This window comes from Eriocheir sinensis, chromosome 56, assembly GCF_024679095.1.
Source record: "Eriocheir sinensis breed Jianghai 21 chromosome 56, ASM2467909v1, whole genome shotgun sequence".
Lineage (NCBI taxonomy): Eukaryota > Metazoa > Arthropoda > Malacostraca > Decapoda > Varunidae > Eriocheir > Eriocheir sinensis.
In genome coordinates this window covers 12104893-12128801 of record NC_066564.1, presented here as the reverse complement: position 1 = coordinate 12128801, position 23909 = coordinate 12104893, and the positions used below count along the sequence as shown (strand labels likewise).

The following is a 23909-nucleotide window of genomic DNA, read 5'->3' as shown; positions in this document are numbered from 1 at the left end:
TTTGAACTCCATGCCTTTCGTTACCCTGGACACCTGTGGACGCGGCGGAGAACGCTGAAATAAGACGATTTTCCGATGAGTTTGTGGCGGGTGAGGGAGGTAGGGCGGGACGGGTCTTCCCTCGGGACGAGTACTTCAGTATACCCCATGACCGTGTTGATAGTACTATTACCCACGACCATAGCTGGGCACGATAACAGAAAACCTTATTCCCGATAACCGATAACTGATAATGGAAAACCTTATCGGCGATAACCGATATTCGTTAACTGGAAACACAAATATAGGCGATAACCGATAACCGATACCCGATATTAATCCACAATTCCGATAGCGATAAGTCCGATAGGCGAAAATGATACTATATTATTTCCAATAAAAAAACATAGATGAATTCAAATTTTCATTACTTGTATTTTAGAAAACTTACAAAACCTGAAAACCACAAGTTGACACGTACCTATGGACGGTAATACTAGAAACCCTGAACCGTGTTGTTATTTGGCGTCCTCGCCGTCAAATGTTGGCGCTTTTGTTTACAAACACTGGGCCAGGATTCACTAACGAGTTACGACGTTCGTAAGTCACAAAAAATGTCTTAAGGCAACTTTCGGCTGCTTTGGGCTATTCACTAAACAGTTACGACACTCTTCCGGCACCGTAACTTTACGGCAGCTCCAGACATGGCGTAAGATATCGCGACCCGTACGTAGGGCAGATTTTCTCCACAACACAAGGAGGAATGAAGAAGAAGAGGAAGACCCGCTGCCAAAATAATGAACAAAACGTCACAGTGCTATCAAAACATTGCTTTATAAGGACGTGTCAACCGTATATAATACCATTCACTGAATATGTAGTGACTGTGAACTCCTACACTACTGAATCAATTATCCTGCTGTAAACACTCGTGATAATATATATGGAGGGCTTGAAATGCTCGCAGGAGATCCACCAGGGGGTAATGTGGGTACTCATACATGCTCGGTGAATAATTGAGTCTTAACTTGTAGTTTGTAATACCTTAGACCACTAGCACAACCAAGGATGGGCCGGGGCCCACCCGTTTACCGTTGATGAGGTTTCAGGCCCTGCACCCCCAAAGTTTCTCTTGTCTTGTCTTTTTCTCTGCCCTCCAATCTCCCTGAACATATTTCTGGGTGTCCCCTTGCCATTGTTTAGCAGATTTTAGCGACCTATTTTAGAGACACAAACTATTCATTACTGGGTAAATTATCATGTCTTTTTTGTGGAGTTAGTTATCACCAGGAAGCAATTATGAAAGTACTAGAGTTGATTTGGTGAGTCCCATACTTGGGTTGAGTTTACTCTCCTCTGTAACGATAGGCTGCTATCCCCAGCGGCAATTATAGGTTACAATTTTAGCAGAGTTAGGTTACCATCCACTAGGCTAAAACGAGTCTGTTAGTTTGTAAATAGATTTGGGAGTGAAGACGGCTGGACAATATATGCCGCAGAGCTTGTTATAGTGAATTCTGGGGTAAATTTGCTGTAGCACTTTCATAGCTGAATTATTGTGGTAATAAACAGAGCCCCATTAAAAAGCATCATAACATATCACAGGAAATAAGTAATATGCATCTCAAATAGACTGCTCCTGCTAAGCAATTACCCACTTTTTGCAACATGCATCATATGTTTGTTGGATATTTCGGTAATTGAGTCATCCCATGGCTCATTTTTGTCTCAATGATATTTACTGTATTAAGGTATTACATTTACTATTTAGTATGCTAGTTTTACTGGGTGTTATAGATGATGTGTCTAGTAAGGGTAGGGTGAAGTTGGGGGCATACGCATAGCTGTGTGTGGCCTCGGTGCTCATCTCCATCACATGGTAACCTATTGCTGGTAAATTAGCAACCTAGCAACACCCGTCAAGGTTTGATTCATCACCCAGTTTTATTCCCACTCATAGTTTAATAGCTACTATAATTGAAAAAGTATTTTATGATTTTAGGTTGAGGCAAAATATTTATATACATTGATATTTATTTCATGTTAAGTGAAAAATATATAATTACTTCATTTTTTACGTATAGCACAACATTAAAACCAGAAAATAAAGGTTCTTTGTCCATAGACTATAAAAAAAAATCTTTCTCACCTTGAAATTCAAGTTATTTTTTGGGTATTGACAAGAAAATAATGTTTCTGTTTTTAACTCAAATATGCACTTTTTTCATTTATGTAACCTAACCTTACTAAAGTACTGACTCATATGTTGCTGGCACAAGTTGAGAACATAATGAAAAAGTGGGCATTGATATATACATTATTAAATATTTAAATGTGTTAAATAGTGTACTGGCAATAAAATAAAGGAAATCATCGAGCAAATTGGTGTATGGGTGTGTTTCGTTAAGAACTCGGTAGAGTTCTTCAAAGACAATGGCACTGCCCTCTGTCAAAACACATTCCACTATACCTAGAAAATTTCCACGATGACTGTTGGCTCTCAAGATATAGCTGGAAGCCAGACTCTTTCTCGAGTCATCAGAGTTTTGAGAGAAGTCTTGGACTTTCCAGGATGTGACACACACACACACTCACATACACACAATTATATACTTTGAGAGTAAGAGTAGTAAAGTTGGGGGGATACGTAGTAGCAGCGCATGGCCTCAGTGCTCATCTCCGTAACATTGGCCCTTGAGACTGGTGGAAGGAGCCCCATTACCCAGGACACAGGACCAGTGTGATATCTGGGTTACCACAGATTACCTTCCCCAGATTTCCCCAGGTATCCATTTATCGACCAGCCCAAGAGGGAGGATGAACAGCTGGGTGAGCTGCACGCAGACTGCCTGGGCCGGGATTCGAACCCGGGCCTGCGGAGTAGAAGCCAGGCACGCTAACCAGTAGACCACGGAGGCGTATAACTTTGAGAGTGACACAGGCTAAATGGACTTAATTATATTGCTTTTGAAAGTCACTTAATCTGACTTCATATATATAATAACATAATATAAGAAAGAACTGCTGGTATACATGAACACAATCACAACTTAAATTGTAAAAAAAGGGGAGAAATTATCTGACTAAAAATTAACTGCAGGACAATATGGCTGAGCTTATTATACACTTAATAAAATGTAAAGCATATAGCACTGTGGTGTGTACTATTTGGAGCAATTCTTCACAGCTTGCTATTAAACATCTTTTTATATGTTATTTCCAACAGAAAACAATTAAATAAATTGCAAATACAAAACATGTTTGAAGAAAGCAAAAGAGGCCTTTATGATGCATAAGAAATGCAGAATTTCATGCCCTGCAATATTCAACAAAGTCCTGTAAAGGTCCAGCTATTGCAGTCATTCTGGTTGAGACGATTCAAGGAAATCTACACATTTCTGCAAACTATCCAGTAATATATGCTTGGTCTTGCTTCTTCAGAATCTTTTATCTTGTGTCCATCTTGTGTCTCCTGCCTGGAAGTTTAAGGGTCCGACGCTGCACCACTGCTGGGACATATGGGCTGCCAGGTGTTGTAGCACCCACTACACTTACAGGTTACACTCAGTCTCCTATAAAAGGAAAATTATTTGCTTGGTCATCATAACCAGGATCATAAGAGAGAGAGAGAGAGAGAGAGAGAGAGAGAGAGAGAGAGAGAGAGAGAGAGAGAGAGAGAGGTTAAAGTGACTGGCTAGTAGTTAAAGGTTAAGAAGCAATGAAGTAGAAAGTTTACATAGTTAATAAACTTAATCTGTGGAAATGAAGAAAACAAAGAAATACAATACTTTCCAAAGAGCAGCTCGCTATATTATGGCTTAAAACACTGTCACACTACTATAAATGCAATAACAATAAGTAAAAAGCTCTTTCATAGTGCTTGAGATAAACTAACTTCAACTTAAAACATAGATAAATTAAATTCACTATTATAAGAATTTAAAGTATCAATGTTTTAATAGTAAGTTAGTTTATCTCAAGCACTATGAAAGAGCTTTTTACTATTGTTATTGCATTATAGTAATACAGTGTTTTTTTTTCCAATAACGACCTGCTCTTTGGAAAGTATGCCGTTTTATCTACTTCCCAATATCTGAGCAGCTGACAATGTCTGAGCTCCACTCCTAATCCTAGCCACATTACTGGGCAGTGCCCTGGTGGCAAATCTTAATGATTGACTGATATGTTTGCTAAGCTCTGCTGCTCAGTAAATGGCCTCACCTCTATGAAAATACTGAAATGACACCACGTACTGAAGTGTGTGTGCACCCATATCCCTTCCCCTCTCCATGGTGAGATAACTTGGTGCATGCAGGTATATTACACTTTTACCTACAGAGGAGGTCAAAACAGGGTAATGAGACTGATCATGGACAACTTGGAGGACAAAGTCATGGCTAAAAACTGACAGAAAGGCACGTTTATAACGTTACCTAAAGGATACCTTCATGCAGGTTAACAAAAATGTTTCACGCACTAGCACGTTTTAGCAACAATATACCAAGCTGACTCTCCACATGACAAGTGATTGGCTTACCTGAACTTCCTCACTTCATCTCCGTACTCCCGGTGGGGCAGACAACATCGTCTGCCTCTGTCACGGGCCACATGCTGCACTGGTGTTGAGCTTCCTGTGATTGGCTACTGTCTCTAGAGTACGTATGTATCGAGCGCTGCCATTGGTTGAACGAAATATGTCAACATCACACTTCGCCGTCTGTCGGCGGGAGTGTGAAACAGCGTTAAGGCAGGAAAATCTAAACATGGCGGACTCAAGATTTTTTTTGTGAATCGCAAGATACGACTTTTTTCTTTCCGCCATATTGGATCCACTTAAGATTGTCGTATCTGCGAGGCGTTAGTGAATCTGGGCCCTGGTCTCTCGTGAACTGTGCATGCTCAGACCAGCAAGCGTAGACCTGTACAGTCTCACAAAGCTTTTTAACCGTAATTAAGAGTTGCTGGAAGGCTGAATCAGACATACAGTACCACTACCACCATCCCCGCTGTTTCTAGAACGACACTGTGCGAGTTGTATTTATATGTACAGAGTGCCGTTTTAGAAACAGCGAGGATGGTGGTACTGTATGTCTTAATGTGTTAAAAAGCTTTGTGAGACTCTACAGGGCTACACTTACTGGTCTGAACATGCGTAGTTCACGAGAGACCAGTATTTGTAAACAAAAGCGCCAACATTTGACGATGGGACACCAAATAACACAACACCGGGTGCCTTCAATACCATGGCATGCTCACAAACGAATATGGAATATCAAATTTGAGGCAGTGAATAATAATTTTTGGGGGCAAAGTTAAATGATTTTTCTTTTTGATATATTGATTTTTAAGTCTTACATAAAAAAAATAACCTAGTGTTTTAATGGTGATGATCAAAGTATGAAATTTCTTCACCGAAGATATTTCATACCCCGAAGTTTTTTCACACAACACCGGGCGCCCGGGCACGTGTAGGGAGGAGACAACGTTTTTTTTCTGAGTCGGAAAAAAGTAGCGATTATCGCCAGTTTGGTTACAAAAGTAACGAAGATACCGATATATATTTAAATAAGTAGCGGATGGCCGATAACCCGATTTTGTTATCAGCGATAAAGTATCGCGATAACTTATCGCGATAACGCCCAGCTATGCCCACGACCGTGTTCTAAGGTTAAATCTCTTTCTCTTGTACTCTCCAGTGTAGGGAGGTTCAGCAATCTTCCTTCATAAGGCAGGTCGCTCAGACTAGGTGCCATTTTTGTTGCTGCCGCTCTCTGTATCCTCTCCTGTTTTCTAAGGTGTTTCTTAAGTGATGGCGACCAAGCCACTGATGCATATTCTAGTCTAGGGCGTATCAAGGTCACAATTACTTTCCTTACCGTGTGTGTGTGTGTGTGTGTGTAGCCTATACAGCAAACAGTGTCCTGGTGTGTGTGTGTGTGTGTGTGTGTGTGTGTGTGTGTGTGTGTGTGTGTGTAGCCTATACAGCAAACAGTGTCCTGGTGTGTGTGTGTGTGTGTGTGTGTGTGTGTGTGTGTGTGTGTAGCCTATACAGCAAACAGTGTCCTGATGTGTGTGTGTGTGTGTGTGTGTGTGTGTGTGTGTGTGTGTGTGTGTGTGTGTGTGTGTAGCCTATACAGCAAACAGTGTCCTGATGTGTGTGTGTGTGTGTGTGTGTGTGTGTGTGTGTGTAGCCTATACAGCAAACAGTGTCCTGATGTGTGTGTGTGTGTGTGTGTGTGTGTGTGTGTGTGTGTTTGATCTACAGCAAACAGTGTCCTGATGTGTGTGTGTGTGTGTGTGTGTGTGTGTGTGTGTGTGTGTGTAGCCTATACAGCAAACAGTGTCCTGGTGTGTGTGTGTGTGTGTGTGTGTGTGTGTGTGTGTGTGTGTGTGTGTGTGTGTGTAGTCTATACAGCTAAGTGTGTGCTGGTGTGTGTGTGTGTGTGTGTGTGTGTGTAGCCTATACAGCAAACAGTGTCCTGATGTGTGTGTGTGTGTGTGTGTGTGTGTGTGTGTGTGTGTGTAGCCTATACAGCAAACAGTGTCCTGATGTGTGTGTGTGTGTGTGTGTGTGTGTGTGTGAGTGTGTGTAGCCTATACAGCAAACAGTGTCCTGTGTGTGTGTGTGTGTGTGTGTGTGTGTGTGTGTGTGTGTGTGTGTGTTGCCTATCCAGCTAACAGTGTCGTTGTGTGTGTGTGTGTGTGTGTGTGTGTGTGTGTGTGTGTGTGTGTGTGTGTGTGTGTGTTTCAGATACATCAAACAGTGTCCTGTTGTGTGTGTGTGTGTGTGTGTGTGTGTGTGTGTGTGTGTGTGTGTGTATACAGCAAACAGTGTGCTGATGTGTGTGTGTGTGTGTGTGTGTGTGTGTGTGTGTGGTTGTGTGTTTCTAGCCTATACAGCAAACAGTGTCCTGGTGTGTGTGTGTGTGTGTGTGTGTGTGTGTGTGTGTAGCCTATACAGCACACAGTGTCCTGGTGTGTGTGTGTGTGTGTGTGTGTGTGTGTGTGTAGCCTATACAGCAAACAGTGTCCTGGTGTGTGTGTGTGTGTGTGTGTGTGTGTGTGTGTGTGTGTGTGTGTACACTATACAGCAAACAGTGTCCGGGTGTGTGTGTGTGTGTGTGTGTGTGTGTGTGTAGCCTATACAGCAAACAGTGTCCTGGTGTGTGTGTGTGTGTGTGTGTGTGTGTGTGTGTGTGTGTGTGTGTGTGTGTTGACTATACAGCACTCTGTGTCGTGATGTGTGTGTGTGTGTGTGTGTGTGTGTGTGTGTGTGTGTGTGTGTGTAGCCTATACAGCAAACAGTGTCCTGGTGTGTGTGTGTGTGTGTGTGTGTGTGTGTGTGTGTGTGTGTCGCCTAGACAGCAATCTGTGTCCTGGTGTGTGTGTGTGTGTGTGTGTGTGTGTGTGTGTGTGTGTGTGTGTGTAGCCTATACAGCAAACAGTGTCCTGGTGTGTGTGTGTGTGTGTGTGTGTGTGTGTGTGTGTGTAGCCTATACAGCAAACAGTGTCCTGGTGTGTGTGTGTGTGTGTGTGTGTGTGTGTGTGTGTGTGTGTAGTCGATACAGCACACAGTGTGGGGGTGTGTGTGTGTGTGTGTGTGTGTGTGTGTGTGTGTGTGTGTGTGTGTGTAGCCTATACAGCAAACAGTGTCCTGATGTGTGTGTGTGTGTGTGTGTGTGTGTGTGTGTGTGTGTGTAGCCTATACAGCAAACAGTGTCCTGATGTGTGTGTGTGTGTGTGTGTGTGTGTGTGTGTGTGTAGCCTATACAGCAAACAGTGTCCTTGTGTGTGTGTGTGTGTGTGTGTGTGTGTGTGTGTGTGTGTGTGTGTGTAGCCTATACAGCAAACAGTGTCCTGTTGTGTGTGTGTGTGTGTGTGTGTGTGTGTGTGTGTGTGTGTGTGTGTGTGTGTAGCCTATACAGCAAACAGTGTCCTGGTGTGTGTGTGTGTGTGTGTGTGTGTGTGTGTGTGTGTGTGTGTGTGTGTGTGCCTATACAGCAAACAGTGTCCTGGTGTGTGAGTGTGTGTGTGTGTGTGTGTGTGTGTGTGTGTGTGTGTGTGTTGCCTATACAGCAAACAGTGTCCTGGTGTGTGTGTGTGTGTGTGTGTGTGTGTGTGTAGCCTATACAGCAAACAGTGTCCTGATGTGTGTGTGTGTGTGTGTGTGTGTTTGTGTGTGTGTGTAGCCTATACCTCAAACAGTGTCCGTGTGTGTGTGTGTGTGTGTGTGTGTGTGTGTGTGTGTGTGTGTGTGTGTGTATCCTATACATCAAACAGTGTCATGGTGTGTGTGTGTGTGTGTGTGTGTGTGTGTGTGTGTGTAGCATATACAGCAAACAGTGTCCTGATGTGTGTGTGTGTGTGTGTGTGTGTGTGTGTGTGTGTGTAGCCTATACAGCAAACAGTGTCCTGGTGTGTGTGTGTGTGTGTGTGTGTGTGTGTGTGTGTGTGTGTGAACACTAGATCGCAAGGGGGCCGCAAACTGCCCTATACTTGGCAGCCCCTCACCACCCCCGCGAGTGGCGGTGTAGCACCCATCATCCGCCTCCCCAAGCCCATCTAATCTCCTGAATGCAGTAATCCTGCCCCAGCCAGCCACCACACGGCCACCACCCAGCCGTGTTCCACCCTGTATCCCACCCACTACTTCCTACCAAATCTTTTCATCCATAAACTCGTCTAACCTCTTTTTGAACACATTTACACTACTGCTGCATACTACCTCCCCTGGCAATGCATTCCATAAATCTGCCACTCTATGCATGGCTAAAGAAATAGTTTTGTAAGTCCAACCTACACCCTTGTTTCCTAATTCTCCTATCATGACCCCTAGTCCTGTTTCCCTCCTCTAGTGTAAAGAAAGTATCCACATCTAAGTAATCGCAATCTGAAAACATTTTATATAGCTCTATCATATCCCCCCTTAGACATCTCCTCTCAAATGAAAACATATCTAGCTCTTTCACCCTCTCCCTATACTCCAGGCGTCTCATTGCTGCCATCATCCTAGTTGCTCTTCTCTGAACTGCTTCTAACAAAGTTACATCCTGTGGTGACCAAGCTTGTATACAATACTCTAAATGAGCTCTAACATATGCATTATATAAACTACCTCTTACCTCCTTGCTTTCATAACTATAACATTTCTATTTATAAACCCCAGGATCCTGTTTGCCCTATTTCTAGCTTGTAAACACTGCTTTGAGAATTTCATAGTCTTATCTGTCACTACACCTAAATCCTTTTCATTCTCAACTGCCTCTAACCAAACTCCTTCCATCTCATAGCTAAAATTCCTATTATATCTTTACCTATATGCATAACCTGACACTTCCGGGAGTTAGACTCCATCTGCCACCTATCTGCCCATCCTATCCAAGTCCCTTTGCATCCTATAATTGTCCTGAGCCCCTGTACTGTATCATCTGCAAACTTTGGTGTTTTACTACTAATCCCTATATCTAAATCATTAATATATACTAGGAACAAAAGTGGCCCTAGCTGAGGTACCCCACTAACCACTTCCCTCCAGTCAGACTTGGCCCCATTTAATACTACTCTCTGTTTTCTACCCCTGAGCCATCCACTCCACTAGTACTGTACCCCTATCCCATGCAACCTCAGTTTATGCACTAGCCTCCTGTGTGGTACCTTATCAAAAGCTTGACTAAAATCTAGATAAATTACCTACGGCTATACTGTTTCCCTCATCTAACTGCTTTGTAATGTGTTCTAAGAACTGTAGTAAGTTTGTGAGACACGACCTACCTCATCTAAACCCATGCTGAGAGTCCCTAATTAGTCTATACTGATCTAAATGCTCCCAAATACTACCCTCAATAATTTTCTCCAGAATCTTACACACACACACACTGTATACTAGTCAAACTGACTGGCCTATAATTACTAACATCCTCTTTCCTACCTTTCTTAAAAATGGGTGTAACATTAGCTAACTTCCAGTCCTGAGGTATCTCTACGTAGGAGCAAGTCTCAAAACAACGGTTTATCTGCCACACCCGTTCATGCCGGATAAACCAAGGACTACTGTAATGATATACTTTTTTCATAGACGTTAATGTTAACATTCAATACATTCTTGCTGGATTAACGGTATCAACGTTAACATTTACATTAACAATATAACGATGTTAAGATTATGATTAACGAAGCCCACCACTGATCATTGGCACCTTCCTTATAGACACAAGTCCATTTTTCTGTCAAAGAAAGTACATGAAATATTTCAGACGATAAACTGATGATTCCCGTCAGCTTAACGCCAGTACTTTCCACTCTGTTGTGCTATAAGGAAGTACCATTGTAAAAGTCACACGAATTTTGAGCTATGAAGCTTTCCACGGGAATTTTCAGGAATACTCAGGAATTTTCATTAACTTTGAGAATGAAAAAAATATTGTCTTTTTTTTTTTTTTTTTTACTTATTTTTATTTATTTTTCAAGTTCAGTTTTAGGGGACAGTTGTTGAATGTCCCGCTGGTGGCACAGGGGCAGGATTTTTGAAGTGGCGCCTATTGAGGCTCATGTGGCTGGTGAGAGGCACACTGATCCCGCGGTGAGTCTGAGCTGATGCGATCAGGACAGGACTGGCTCTGGAAACTGGAGTCACTGGACACGATCAGTAGAGATGATTCATGCACAGTGCTGTGCTAACTAAGGTTCAAGACTGTTTTATCCACACTTTATGAAGATTGTATTGCCTGTTTAATTACAGTATTATCCACTGCCTGCTTGACACACACACACACACACACACACACACACACACACACACACACACACACACACACACACACCTCCAGTGTGTTCCTGCTGTAGTGCCTCCCTCACTCTGCCTCTCTGTTTCAGGGCAACAACCCGGGGAGTGTCCAGTGTGCCTGACAGGCTTTGATGACTTAGTACAGCGGCCACGCACTCTGCCCTGTGGCCACATAGTCTGCACACTGTGCACAGATAAACTGAAGGAGCAGCGCCGTGTTACCTGTCCGGAGTGCCGCGTCAGCCATGCCGTGCCCAAGGGCGGGCAGTTCCCTGTCTGCTATACAATTGAGGCCTTAATAAGAAGGCTGAGAGATGGCAAGGCGGCACCAGCAGCCTCGCCGCCACCCAGTGCCGGGAAGGGGAAAGGGGCAGCAGGATCAGCTGGCAAGAAGAGAGCAGCGAGTCTCTCCAAGAAAATGCGTTCCTTTCTGCAGGAACAGGAGGCCACAGTTGTGGCCGCCATCACCGCCTGCCAGGAGGCTCAGTCCCAGCTGGACCAGTATGAGGCCACCCTGACAGGCTGGGTCGAGCGGCAGCAGCAGCTGGAGGACAGCCTCCAGGGACTGATGAACCTGAGCAGGAGTTCCAGGGAGCTCCTGCAGCAGGAAAAGTTCCGTGTGGCACCGAAGAGGAAGGAGGCGATGAAGAAGGAGCAGGAGCTGCAGGCTGTGCGGGAGAAGTTGCGCACTCGTGCAACAGAGCAAGAGGCAATCAAGATGGTGGGTGAAGTGATTCACTTCACCAATAAGGCGGAGCAGGTGTTGGAGGAGTGCCAGCAGTGTTTCCCTGACGCCGGCATCCTCACCACCGCCAGGAAGGTGAGTGTGCCGCACCTGTGCCCTGGGCCCTCAGTCACATGAGTAAACACACCAGGCAACACACAGGGGCATACACAGTGGTACACACAGGGGTACACACAGGGGGGTACACACAGGGGGCACACACAGGGGCATACACAAGGGCACACGCTGGTAGCATGTTACACTTTTTTGGTGTAGTTTTAAGGTGGTGTGTGTTACTGGTTGTTTGTTTAGTGTTTGTTTAAGGCGCGAACTGTTGCCTCACTCGTTGAAGGGCCGGTGTTGCCGTAGCCTGCTTCACAGCTGCTTGTAGTAGGTGAGATAACACAATAGCCTTGTAATTAAAGTGATGATAGATTTGTATGGGCCGAGCGGAAGCCGTTAAGTTCACTTAGCTCACTCTCTCTCTGGGACATGAAAAGGTGTGTGGTTTTTAAGAGTTTTAGTATAAAAATGGTATTGACAACTTTACACAATAGTTACAAAGTTTATGTGAGCGGCCGCACGAAGAGGGAGCACACCCGGAGCGGACCTTGTGTCCTGTGCCCTCACCCGTCTTCTTCTCCTCCCTCTTGGCGCTGCTCGCTCGTTTTATTTGTGTTGCTGGAAGGGCGTGTCTTCCGGTGATGACTTGCCGGAACTTACAACGTTCCGGTGCTGATCCTTGCTGATTTAGCGTCAACCCAGCTTCTGTTCTCACGACCATAAGCGCCTACGTGTCCACTAACATCCTGTGGCGACACTGAGCTTGTGTTTCGACACATGCATTCATATGTACATAATAATATACACATTACAAGCATATACAGGGGTAGACACTGGTGGCATACATAGGGGTGCACACAGGGGGCATATACAGGGGTACACACAAGGGGCATACACAGGGGTACACACAGAGGGCATAGAAAGCGGCACACAGGGGCGAGGGTGTGAGCTTCTTCCCTAACCCAGTGTTGTTGTTTCAGGTGAGAGAGGCATCTAGTGCAGCCCTGGAGGCCGCCCAGGCTGTCCAGGCGGCTTGGGAAACTGTTTCTACGGAAGAGCTTAGGCCCCAGTCAGACCCAGAAGAGCCCAGTTCCCAGTCAGACCCAGAAGACCCCAGTTCCCAGTCAGACGAAGAAGAACCCAGGCCCCAGTCAGACCCAGAAGAACCCAGGCCCCAGTCAGTCAAAGAAGAACCCAGGCCCCAGTCAGTCAAAGAAGAACCCAGGCCCCAGTCAGTCAAAGAAGAACCCAGGCCCCAGTCAGTCAAAGAAGAACCCAGGCCCCAGTCAGACTCAGAAGAACCCAGTTCGCAGTCAGACCCAGAAGAGCCCAGTTCCCAGTCAGACGCAGAAGAACCCAGGCCCCAGTCATACACAGACTTCACCATCATGGAAAAAGTGCAGTTCATTTTAGAGCCAAACTTGAAGGTCAGTACAGTTCATTTTTAGCCCCACCCCACCCCCGGGTGTCACTCTTGTTACAGCGAGTCCCTGGCACACGTCACTGCAGTGCTTACCTTACCTCAACACAGCACTGCAGTCACCTTACCTTGTCACTGTGTGATTGCTGTGTTTGCCTTACCTCAACACAGCACCAGTGGTCACAGTACCTTGTCATGGCATAATTGGTGTTTCTGTTAATGTCTCAGTGAGTTACCAGTGGTCACCTTGTCATGGCATAATTGGTGTTTCTGTTAGTGCCTCAGTGAGTTACCAGTGGTCACCTTGTCATGGCATAATTGGTGTTTCTGTTAGTGCCTCAGTGAGTTACCAGTGGTCACCTTGTCATGGCATAATTGGTGTTTCTGTTAGTGCCTCAGTGAGTTACCAGTGGTCACCTTGTCATGGCATAATTGGTGTTTCTGTTAGTGCCTCAGTGAGTTACCAGTGGTCACCTTGTCATGGCATAATTGGTGTTTCTGTTAGTGTCTCAGTGAGTTACCAGTGGTCACCTTGTCATGGCATAATTGTTGTTTCTGTTAGTGCCTCAGTGAGTTACCAGTGGTCACCTTGTCATGGCATAATTGGTGTTTCTGTTAGTGCCTCAGTGAGTTACCAGTAGTCACCTTGTCATGACATAATTGGTGTTTCTGTTAGTGTCTCAGTGAGTTACCAGTGGTCACCTTGTCATGGCATAATTGGTGTTTCTGTTAGTGTCTCAGTGAGTTTTGAGTTCAGCTTCATAAGCAAAGCTCTCTTAAGGAGTCAGCAGCTTTCTTTACACACTCATGTTTCCTGCCGGCCAAGGCAGCAGCCTGACGTGGTCTTCTTGCTCTTAACTCCCTTCCCTCCACCGGGGACCTTTGCAGGCCGAGGACTTCCGCAGTCTGACACAGCACACCAGGAGCCTGCTGCAGGCTGGCTGGGTGTTTGCTGAGCTCCAGGTGGAAGGTCAGCGACGACACGCAAGAATAAGCCTCGAAGCCGGCCGGCCGTGCCTCCATGTCCTGACGGACCATCCCCCGCCACTGGGCGCGGCAACCCTGCAGGTGAGCTGGAGCAGTGACATCTCAAGTAATGGACGGCGGACTCTTTTGATTTTGCGGCGCCCTTGTCATTAAGCCGCGAATTTTGGAAATTCAACCGCTTTGGTACAAATTGCTATAGCTCCCTTATTTCTGGGGCTAAAGAAATGATTTTGGTATCAATCGACGGCAAAATGAAAGGGCTATAGTTTTTTTTATACGCGACCTGTCTCCAAAACCGACTCAAAAGGGTAACAAATTGAATAAATTCGCAGAAAATGGATCTGAAAATATACAATTTTTGATTTCCCAACCTTGAAACCCACTCATTTTTCGAGAATTTCAAAGACCTTATTTAACAAATATTTTAGCCCTGCCAATGTGCTTTCCAATATGATGCATAACATTTCCCTACTCCCAGTAGTGTCGTCGCTAGAGCTCGAAACGTAAACCCTTTTGAGAGCGATTTTGACGAACTCCAGACACTTTGCCGTTTTTGTCTAGTGTGACCTTGCTATTGCCTCTAGAAGGCTGCACTTTGGCATGTCGCCCCTCTTGGCAATGTAGTGTGACCAGCTCGAAGGATTTTGTGATACCTCGCCTCCAAGTTTGTCGTCGAGCCGTCACCAAATAGCCCGTTTTTCTGCCGTGATTTGGACACGTCCTAGTTTTTTGCTTATAACTTTTTTTTATTTATTTCGTGCTTTCCAATGTTTTTTTATTATTAATCTGTATTAATAGAGCTTTGACTTGCCACCAAGCACGCCTTCCTAGCTTCAGTAGTTTTCGCTCGAGCTTTACCAGAAGTCGCGACGAACATTCGATGAATCTGACTCATTTCACGCGCCGAGACCAAATATATATATATATATATATATATATATATATATATATATATATATATATATATATATATATATATATATATATATATATATATATATATATATATATACATACATATTTGGTATCAAAAGAAAGCAAATTAAATGTATTATTCATAAATGGGAAGAAATAGGGTTGAATACTAAATAAAATAAAATAAATAACATGTACAATAAGGTGCTTAATATAGGTAGATTTATATAGTGAAATGATTATATAAAAATAGTAACTTTTTATATAGATATCTTAAAATGATTTCAGTACAAGATAGTCAACATATTGAAGTGTTCATATATGAATAATTATGCAGATACATTAATTTTTGTGGCGTCAGGAAGGTTTTTCGTCTCGGCGCGTGAAATGAGACATTCGGCGAATGTTCGTCGCGACTTCTGGTCACGTTTCGAGCTCTAGCGACGAAACTACTGGGGGTAGGAAAATGTTATGCATCATATTGGAAAGCACATTGGTAGGGCTAAAATATTTGGTAAATAAGTTTTTTTGAAATTCTCAAAAAATTAGTGAGTTTCAAGGTTGGGAACTCAAAAATGTTTTTTTTCAGAGCCGTTTTTTGCGAATTTATTCGTTTTGTTATTCTTTTGAGTAGGTTTTGGAGCCCGGTCGCTTATTTATAACTATAGCCCTATCATTTTGCCGTCGATTGATACCAAAAACATTTCTGTAGCCCCAGAAATAAGGGAGTTATGGCGATTCGCACCAAAGCGGTTGATTTTCCAAAATTCGCGTGTTAATGACAAGGCTGGGGCAAGTTTCCGGTCCATAGTGTAGGGTTCACTGGCTGGAGACTTGACCCTGCCTGAGGGGGAAGGCGGCCGCTGAGTTTCAATGATCTGTGTCTGCATCCTAGCTTTGAGTGGCGCCACATCCCCCGCTACAACCCAAGCACCTCTTCTCCCCGCAGCTTGGGGGCCGCCCTCCAAGGCTGCGGTGCCTCGGCCTCGGCCAGTCCCAGCCCTCCTCTTTGCCTCTCCGTTCTTGCCGGCATCTGGCCAGTAGCTGTCCCACGCTGCTTCTTGTCTGCTGCGTCTTTCACCAGGGCCTGCCTTGTGTTCAGAGCTTTAGTGACCTCAGCCACAGCCTTTTCCTGCCTTTCCCTCGGGTGTTCTAGAAGCTCCTGGAGGTTGGCAGTTTATGCTAACAGAAATTTGCCTTTCCAACCCTGTGGGTTTTCCTCTGTTTTTTTGGTTGTCCTTCTGTCTCTTTTTTCCTCCTTTTTTTACATTTGTGTGTGTGTGTGTGTGTGTGTGTGTGTGTGTGTGTGTGTGTGTGTGTGTGTGTGTGTGTGTGTTTACCTAGTTGTAGTTTTACAGGGCCTGGGCTTACGCTCGTGTGGTCCTATCTCCATATATGTATCTCCAGTTTTTCCTTAGTGCGCACTCTTCACCAATACTACATCCTCACTTGGTCTGTTCCAAACCTATATGTTTCTTTGCAGGAAGCTATATTTCTTTATGTCTCAAGTATCTTTCTTTTCTCAATTTTTTACTGTGTCCTCGTGTGTTGCTGGTGTTTCTTCCTTCTCATAGTAGTAACTCCTCATTGTCTACTTCTTCCATTTTGTCCCATAATTTGTATTAGGTCTCCCCTTTCTCTTCTTTGTTCCAGTGTTGGCAGGTCCATTTCCTTTAAGCTTTCTTCATATGACACTCCTCCAAACATGTTGTTCATCCCTCCAGCTCTGGAACCATTTTCGTTGCCAGCCTTTGTATTCTTTCTAGTTTTTTGGACGTCTTTCTTCTTATGGGGAGAGCACACAGTTTCCGCATATTCCAGTTTTGGTGTAATCATAGTGGTTATTATCTTTTTCATCATATCCTTATCCATGTAGTGGAATGCTAATCCTATATTTCTTACCATTCTATACGTATCACCGAATATCCTATTAACATGACTCTCAGACTGTTGATTATCTTGTATTGTCACTCCCAAATCTCTCTCTTCTTGAACTTTCAATATTTCTCCATCTCCCATTCTATATGTCCATTTTGGTCTCCCTTCACTCTTTCCATTACATGACATTTCTTCACATTGAACTCCATCTCCCATTTCAAACTCCAGTCCTAAATCTTATTTAGGTCCTCTTGCAGAATTTCACAGTCTTTACTGTTTCTTATATGTCTCATCAAGTTCGCATCGTCTGCAAACAGGCTCATGTAACTGCTTACTTTCTCCGGCATATCATTAATATGTACTAGGAAAAGTATTGGTGCCAATACCGATCCTTGAGGCACTCCACTATCTACAATTCTCCATTCCGATTTCATGTCCTTTACCACTGTTCTCATCTCTCTTCCCCTTAAGTAACTTTCCAGACAGTTTTTCATTTTCCCTTTCAATCCTCCTTTATTTTCCAGCTTCCATAGTAGTCTTGTAAGTGGAACTTTGTCAAAAGCCTTCTTCAGGTCCAGATACACGCAGTCCATCCCTCTCCTGTGTTATGTCTGTGTGTGTGTGTTTGTGTGTGTGTGTGTGTGTGTGTGTGTGTGTGTGTGTGTCATACCTGTTGCGCGCACGTGTGTGTGTGTGTGTGTGTGTGTGTGTGTGTGTGTGTGTGTGTGTGTGTGTGTGTGTTTTACAACAAAGGAGGCAGCTCAAGGGCACACAAAAAAAGAAAACAATAATAAAAAAAAAGCCCGCTGCTCGCTGCTCCTAAAAAAGAAACAAAAGAGGTGGCCGAAAGGAAGATCAAATACGGGAGGAGAGGTGTCCTGATACCCTCCTCTTGAAAGAGTTCAAATCGTAGGCAGGAGGAAATACAGATGAAGGAAGATTGTTCCAGAGTTTACCAGCGTGAGGGATGAAAGAGTGAAGATGCTGGTTAACTCTTGCATAAGGGGTTTGGACAGTATAGGGATGAGCATGAGTAGAAAGTCGAGTGCAGCGGGGCCGCGGGAGGGGGGGAGGCATGCAGTTAGCAAGTTCAGAAGAGCAGTCAGCGTGGAAATATCGATAGAAGATAGAGAGGCAACATTGCGGCGGAATTTAAGAGGTAGAAGACTATCAGTATGAGGAGGAGAGCTGATGAAACGAAGAGCCTTAGCCTCCACTTTGTCCAGAAGAGCTGTGTGAGTGGAGCCCCCCCACACATGAGATGCATACTCCATACGAGGGCGGACAAGGCCCCTGTATATGGACAGCAACTGTGCAGGGGAGAAGAACTTGCGGAGACGGTACAGAACGCCCAGCCTCGAGGAAGCTGATTTAGTTAGAGATGAGATATGAAGTTTCCAGTTGAGATTTTGAGTTAAGGATAGACCGAGGATGTTTAGTGTTGAGGAAGGTGATAGCTGGGTGTTGTCAAAGAATAGGGGATAGTTGTTTGGAAGATTGTGTCGAGTGGATAGGTGGAGAAACTGTGTTTTTGAGGCGTTGAAGGACACCAGGTTCTTCTTGCCCCAATCGGAAATAATAGTAAGGTCTGAGGCTAAGCGTTCTGCAGCCTCCAGCCTTGAGTCGTTAAGTTCCTGAAGGGTGGGTCTTCTATTAAAAGAAGTTGAGTAATGCAGAGTGGAATCATCGGCGTAGGAATGGATAGGACAGTTCGTTTTGGAAAGAAGATCATCAATGAACAACAGAAAAAGAGTGGGAGATAGGACAGAACCCTGTGGGACACCACTGTTAATAGATTTAGGGGAAGAACAGTGACCGTCTACCACGGCAGAAATAGAATGGTCAGAAAGGAAACTGGAGATAAAGGTACAGAGAGAAGGATAGAAACCGTAGGAGTGTAGTTGAGAAAGCAAGATTTGTGCCAGACCCTATCAAAAGCTTTTGATATGTCCAGCGCAATAGCAAAGTTTCACCGAAACGGCTAAGAGAGGAGGACCAAGCGTCAGTTAAGAAGGCTAGGAGATCACCAGTAGAACGCACCTTGCGGAACCCATACTGGCGATCAGATAGAAGGTCAGAAGTGGAAAGGTGCTTTTGAATTTTCCGGCTAAGGATTGATTCAAAAGCTTTTGATAGACAAGAAAGTAAAGTAAAGCTATAGGACGGTAGTTTGAGGATTGGAGCGGTCACCCTTCTTAGGCACAGGCTGTATGAAGGCATACTTCCAGCAAGAAGGAAAGGTAGATGTTGACAGGCAGAGGCGAAAGAGTTTGACCAGGCAAGGTGACAGCACGGAGGCACAGTTTTAAGGACAATAGGAGGCACTCCATCAGGTCCATAAGCCTTCTGAGGATTGAGGCCAGAGAGGGCATAGAAAACATCATTTTGAAGAATCTTTATAACGGGCATAAAGGAGTCAGAGGGGGGATGAGTAGGAGGAATATGCCCAGAATCGTCCAGAGTGGAGTTTTAGAAAAGTTTGAGAGAAGAGTTCAGCCTTAGAGATAGATGAGACGGCAGTGTTGCCGTCAGGACTGAGGAGTGGAGGAAAAGATGAAGAAGTGAAGTTGGAGGAGATGTTTTTGGCTAGATGCCAGAAGTCACGGGAAGAGTTAGAAAGCAAGGTTTTGACATTTCTATTAATGAAAGAATTTTTGGTTAGTCGGAGATTAGATTTGGCACGATTTCGGGCAGAAATGTAAAGTTCATAATTAGCATTAGTTTGAAGGCTCTGGTACCTTTTGTGAGCTACCTCTCTATCATTGACAGCACGAGGACAAGCGTGATTAAACCAAGGCTTTTTAGCGTGAGGAGTAGAGAAAGAACGAGGAATGTATGCCTCCATTCCAGAGACAATCACCTCTGTGATGCCCTGAGCACACACAGAGGGGTCTCTATCCTGGAAGCAATAATCATTCCACGGGAAATCGGAAAAGTACATCCTCAGGTCGTCCCACCGAGCTGAAGCAAAATGCCAGAAGCATCGCCTCTTCGGTGGGTCCAGAGGGTGTACAGGAGCGATAGGACAGGATGCAGAAATAAGATTGTGATCGGAGGAGCCCAACGGAGAGAACAGTTTGACAGAATAAGCAGAAGGGTTTGAGGTAAGGAAGAGGTCTAGAATGTTGGGCCGATCTCCAAGACGGTCAGGAATGCGTGTAGGGTGCTGGACCAACTGCTCTAGGTCGTTGAGGATAGCAAAGTTGTAGGCTTGTTCACCAGGATGGTCAGTGAAAGAGGATCAAAGCCAAAGCTGGTGGTGAACATTGAAATCTCCTAGGATTGAGATTTCAGCGAAAGGAGAGTGGGTCAAGATGTGCTCCACTTTAGAATTCAAATAGTCAAAGAATTTTACATAGTTGGTAGAGTTAGGTGAGAGATAAACAGCACAGATGTATTTAGTAATAGAATGACAGTGAAGTCTTAGCCAGATGGTGGAAAATTCAGAAGAGTCAAGGTCGTGGGCACGAGAGCAAGTGATGTCGTTGCGCACGTAGGCGCAACATCCAGCTTTGGATTGAAATTTAGGATAGAGATAGTAGGAGGGAGCAGAGTAGAGGTTGCTGTCAGTAGCCTCAGAAACCTGTGTTTCGGTAAGGAAGAGAAGGTGAGGTTTAGAGGAGGAGAGATGATGTTCCACAGAATGAAAATTAGAGCGAAGACCGCGAATGTTGCAGAAATTGAGAAGAAAGAGGTTCGAGGAGTTATCAAGACACCTCTCGGGTCGGAAGCCAGAAGGGGAGTCCTCCCTGGGGGAATTTGTGGTCCCCCCCCAGGCGGGGACTCCGAGGCTTGGTGTAGGTGCGCCATTTTGAAATTTTAATTTTGGGAAAAGGTGTATATGTTATGTGAATGTAGTGTGGTGTGGATAAAGGGAGGATCTGTCTTTAGAGAGCATGCTGAACTACTCTCCGGTGTTGGTGAGACAATAGGGAAACTCACCGGGAGTGGCTTGCGCCCGTTCGGTAGGTGTCTTCCTACCTACTCCAGTGTGTGTGTCATCACCTGTTGTGTGTGTGTGTGTGTGTATTTACCTAGTTGTGACATACGGGAAAAGAGCCACACTCGCGCTGTCCCGTCTCCATATCCGCTCTTGTCCAACTTTTCCTTAAAATCATGAATGTTTCTTGCACAAACCACCTCCTCCTCCAGTCCATTCCACAGCTTCTGTTTGGGAAGCTAAACTTTTTCACATCTCGCCTACACGTGGTCGCCCTCAACTTATTTCCATGTCCTCTCGTTTCTCTCTCGCTCCACACACACACACAGGTCCTCTCTGTCCAGATTCTCCACCCCGCTCGCCACCCTGTACACCGCTATCAGGTCTCCTCTCTCTCTTCTTCTCTCCAGGATTGTGAGCCCCATGCTAGTGAGTCTCTCCTCATAAGTCCGATCCCTAAGCTCCGGTACCATCTTAGTTGCCACTCTCTGCACTCTTTCCAGCTTCCTTATGTTCTTCTTTTCGTGAGGAGACCAGACCACTGCTGCATACTCCAACCTTGGCCTTATCATTGTAACTATTATTTTCTTCATCATCTCCTCGTCCAAATACACAAATGCCGTCCTTATGTTCCTCAGCAAATTCATAGTTTGTCCCGTTATCCTGTGTGTGTGTGTGTGTGTGTGTGTGTGTGTGTGTGTGTGTGTGTGTGTGTGTGTGTGTGTGTGTGTGTGTGTATCATCACCTGTTATGTGTGTGTGTGTGTGTGTGTGTGTGTGTGTGTGTGTGTGTGTGTGTGTGTGTGTATCATCACCTGTTGTGTGTGTGTGTGTGTGTGTGTGTGTGTGTGTGTGTGTGTGTGTGTGTGTGTGTGTGTGTCATCATCTGTTGTGTGTGTGTGTGTGTGTGTGTGTGTGTGTGTTTGTGTGTGTGTGTGTGTGTCATCATCTGTTGTGTGTGTGTGTGTGTGTGTGTGTGTGTGTGTGTGTGTGTGTGTGTCATCTCCTGTTGTGTGTGTGTGTGTTTTTGTGTCATCACATTTTGTGTGTGTGTGTGTGTGTGTGTGTGTGTGTGTGTGTGTGTGTGTGTGTGTGTGTGTGTATCATCACCTGTTGTGTGTGTGTGTGTGTGTGTGGGTGTGTGTGTGTGTGTGTGTGTGTCATCACCTGTTGTGTGAGTGTGTGGGTGTGTGTGTGTGTGTGTGTGTGTTTATATATATATATATATATATATATATATATATATATATATATATATTGATATATATATATATATATATATATATATATATATATATATTATAGTTTCGTTTTAGGTCAGTGCCAGTATCTCATTACATACCTCATGTAACAACACTATCTCTTCAGATATAATCTTTTCTACAACCTTCAAAAGTCATGGAAACGCTTTGAAAATCAAATTCAAGGACTTTTTTTTTACTCTTGAAAATAGTGGAGAATGTTTGCGGAAGCCTCCTCTGGCGACGGCGCAGCCGGTGTTGCGAGAAATACCTCCTTGCTGAAATAAGTCACGTATACAGGTGGGGGGGTCCAGGGGGGGCCATGCCCCCCCTGGTTAGAATGGGGGGTCGAGGGGGGCGCAGCCACCCCGTTAGTAGGTCGTAAAGTTCCGTTGGAGTAGTTTAAATATGCTTCCCGACCCTAAACCCACTGCGAGCTATTTTACGGCTGCGGCGGCTGCAGCATCGTCGCGTGTGTGTGTGTGTGTGTGTGTGTGTGTGTGTGTGTCACCACCTGTTGTGTCTGTGTACAGGTCAACCAGGTCGTGCCGCCCTCCCCCCCCTGCACGGTGTTCCTGGACCTGTCCTGGCCGGGCCGTGCGCCGCGCCGGGTCCACATCCGTCTGAGCCCCGACACCCAGCGGGGCCGCCAGTTCCTGATGCTGTGCACGGGGCAGCGCGGCCCCTCCTACCGCGGCACCAGGCTGTACGATGTGTGGTGGAAGGGGGAGCCGGGAGAGTATGTGTTTGGCGGGGACTACGAGAGTAATGATGGTGAGGGGGAATGTGTGCTGCTGCCTGGCCTTGAGGAGGGTGTGAAGGGGAGGCCATGGCGGGCAGGGGATGTGTGGGGGAGGGGGAGGCAGGGTATGTTTACCATCACCACCAGGGACGAGGAGGATGATGTGTGGCCTTGTTGTTGTGTCTTCGGTGAGGTGTTGGAGGGACTGCACGTGGTGGCCGAGGCAGCCCAACACAGCGACATTAAGGAGGTGACTGTGGTGGACTGTGGCGTGGTGCTGTAAGGGTATACTGGCCTGCACCACCACCACCACCACCACCACAACAACATTAAGGAGGTGACTGTGGTGGACTGTGGCGTGGTGCTGTAAGGGTATACTGGCCTGCACCACCACCACCACCACAACAACATTAAGGAGATGACTGTGGTGGACTGTGGCGTGGTGCTGTAAGGGTATACTGGCCTGCACCACCACCACCACCACAACATTAAGGAGGTGACTGTGGTGGACTGTGGCGTGGTGCTGTAAGGTTATACTGGCCTGCACCACCACCACCACCACAACATTAAGGAGGTGACTGTGGTGGACTGTGGCGTGGTGCTGTAAGGGTATACTGGCCTGCACCACCACCACCACCTCCACAACATTATAGAGGAAATTGTGGTGGACTGTGTGTGGTGTTGAGGGTACTGGCCTGCACCACCACCACCACCACAACATTATAGAGGAGATTGTGGTTGTTTTCTTAATGTATTGTTGTTGTTTTTTATTTCCTGTAACTTCAAGTTCAGTATAATGTGTTGGTCAGTTTCTTGTACTATTGAGCATGATGTTTTGTACACTACAGTAATCCCTCCTTATACACGGAGGTCAGGTTTCAAATTAGACCGTGCATTAAGAAAAATCGTGTATAACTACATTAGACACTGGGAAAGGGCAGAAAATTAAAGTTTACCCTCTTTTACTCAAATTACTTAGTGTTCTTTTGCTGTGAATTTCCCTTTTCTTCTAACACTTAATTTTGAACGAGAACATTAATTGTCCGTCATCCAAGGCTTCATTAAACCAGTGTTTCTCTACACACAAAGGAAACAGTGTCCGCGCTGGACCTGTTTGCTGCTTCGTGCTGCTAAGTGTGTGTGACCTTCACGGATGGAAAAAAAAATACCATTTATACAATAAAAAGAATTGAAACTGAACTTTTAGAATTGATTTTTCATTTTCATTTTCAATATTC

General features: G+C 45.0%; 1 protein-coding gene across 8 annotated transcripts; it reads left to right on the top strand.

Annotated features, from left to right (window-relative positions):
* Window positions 1-10865: 10865 nt before the first annotated feature.
* On the top strand, window positions 10866-23388 carry LOC126984308 (uncharacterized). Of its 8 annotated transcripts, none has more exons than XR_007736567.1 (5): window positions 10866-11582; window positions 12530-12976; window positions 13858-14037; window positions 22463-23008; window positions 23246-23388. XR_007736567.1 is itself a non-coding variant. In XM_050837933.1 (5 exons), the coding sequence occupies exons 1-5, from the start codon at window positions 11181-11183 to the stop codon at window positions 23276-23278; spliced, it is 1521 nt and encodes a 506-aa protein (XP_050693890.1). In that variant the 5' UTR covers window positions 10866-11180; the 3' UTR covers window positions 23279-23388. The 8 variants fall into 8 exon arrangements, 5 of the variants coding, with proteins under 5 accessions (XP_050693890.1, XP_050693889.1, XP_050693892.1 ...); XR_007736566.1 differs by having other exon boundaries at window positions 23168-23275; XR_007736568.1 differs by lacking the exon at window positions 23246-23388 and adding an exon at window positions 23090-23197.
* Window positions 23389-23909: the final 521 nt, after the last annotated feature.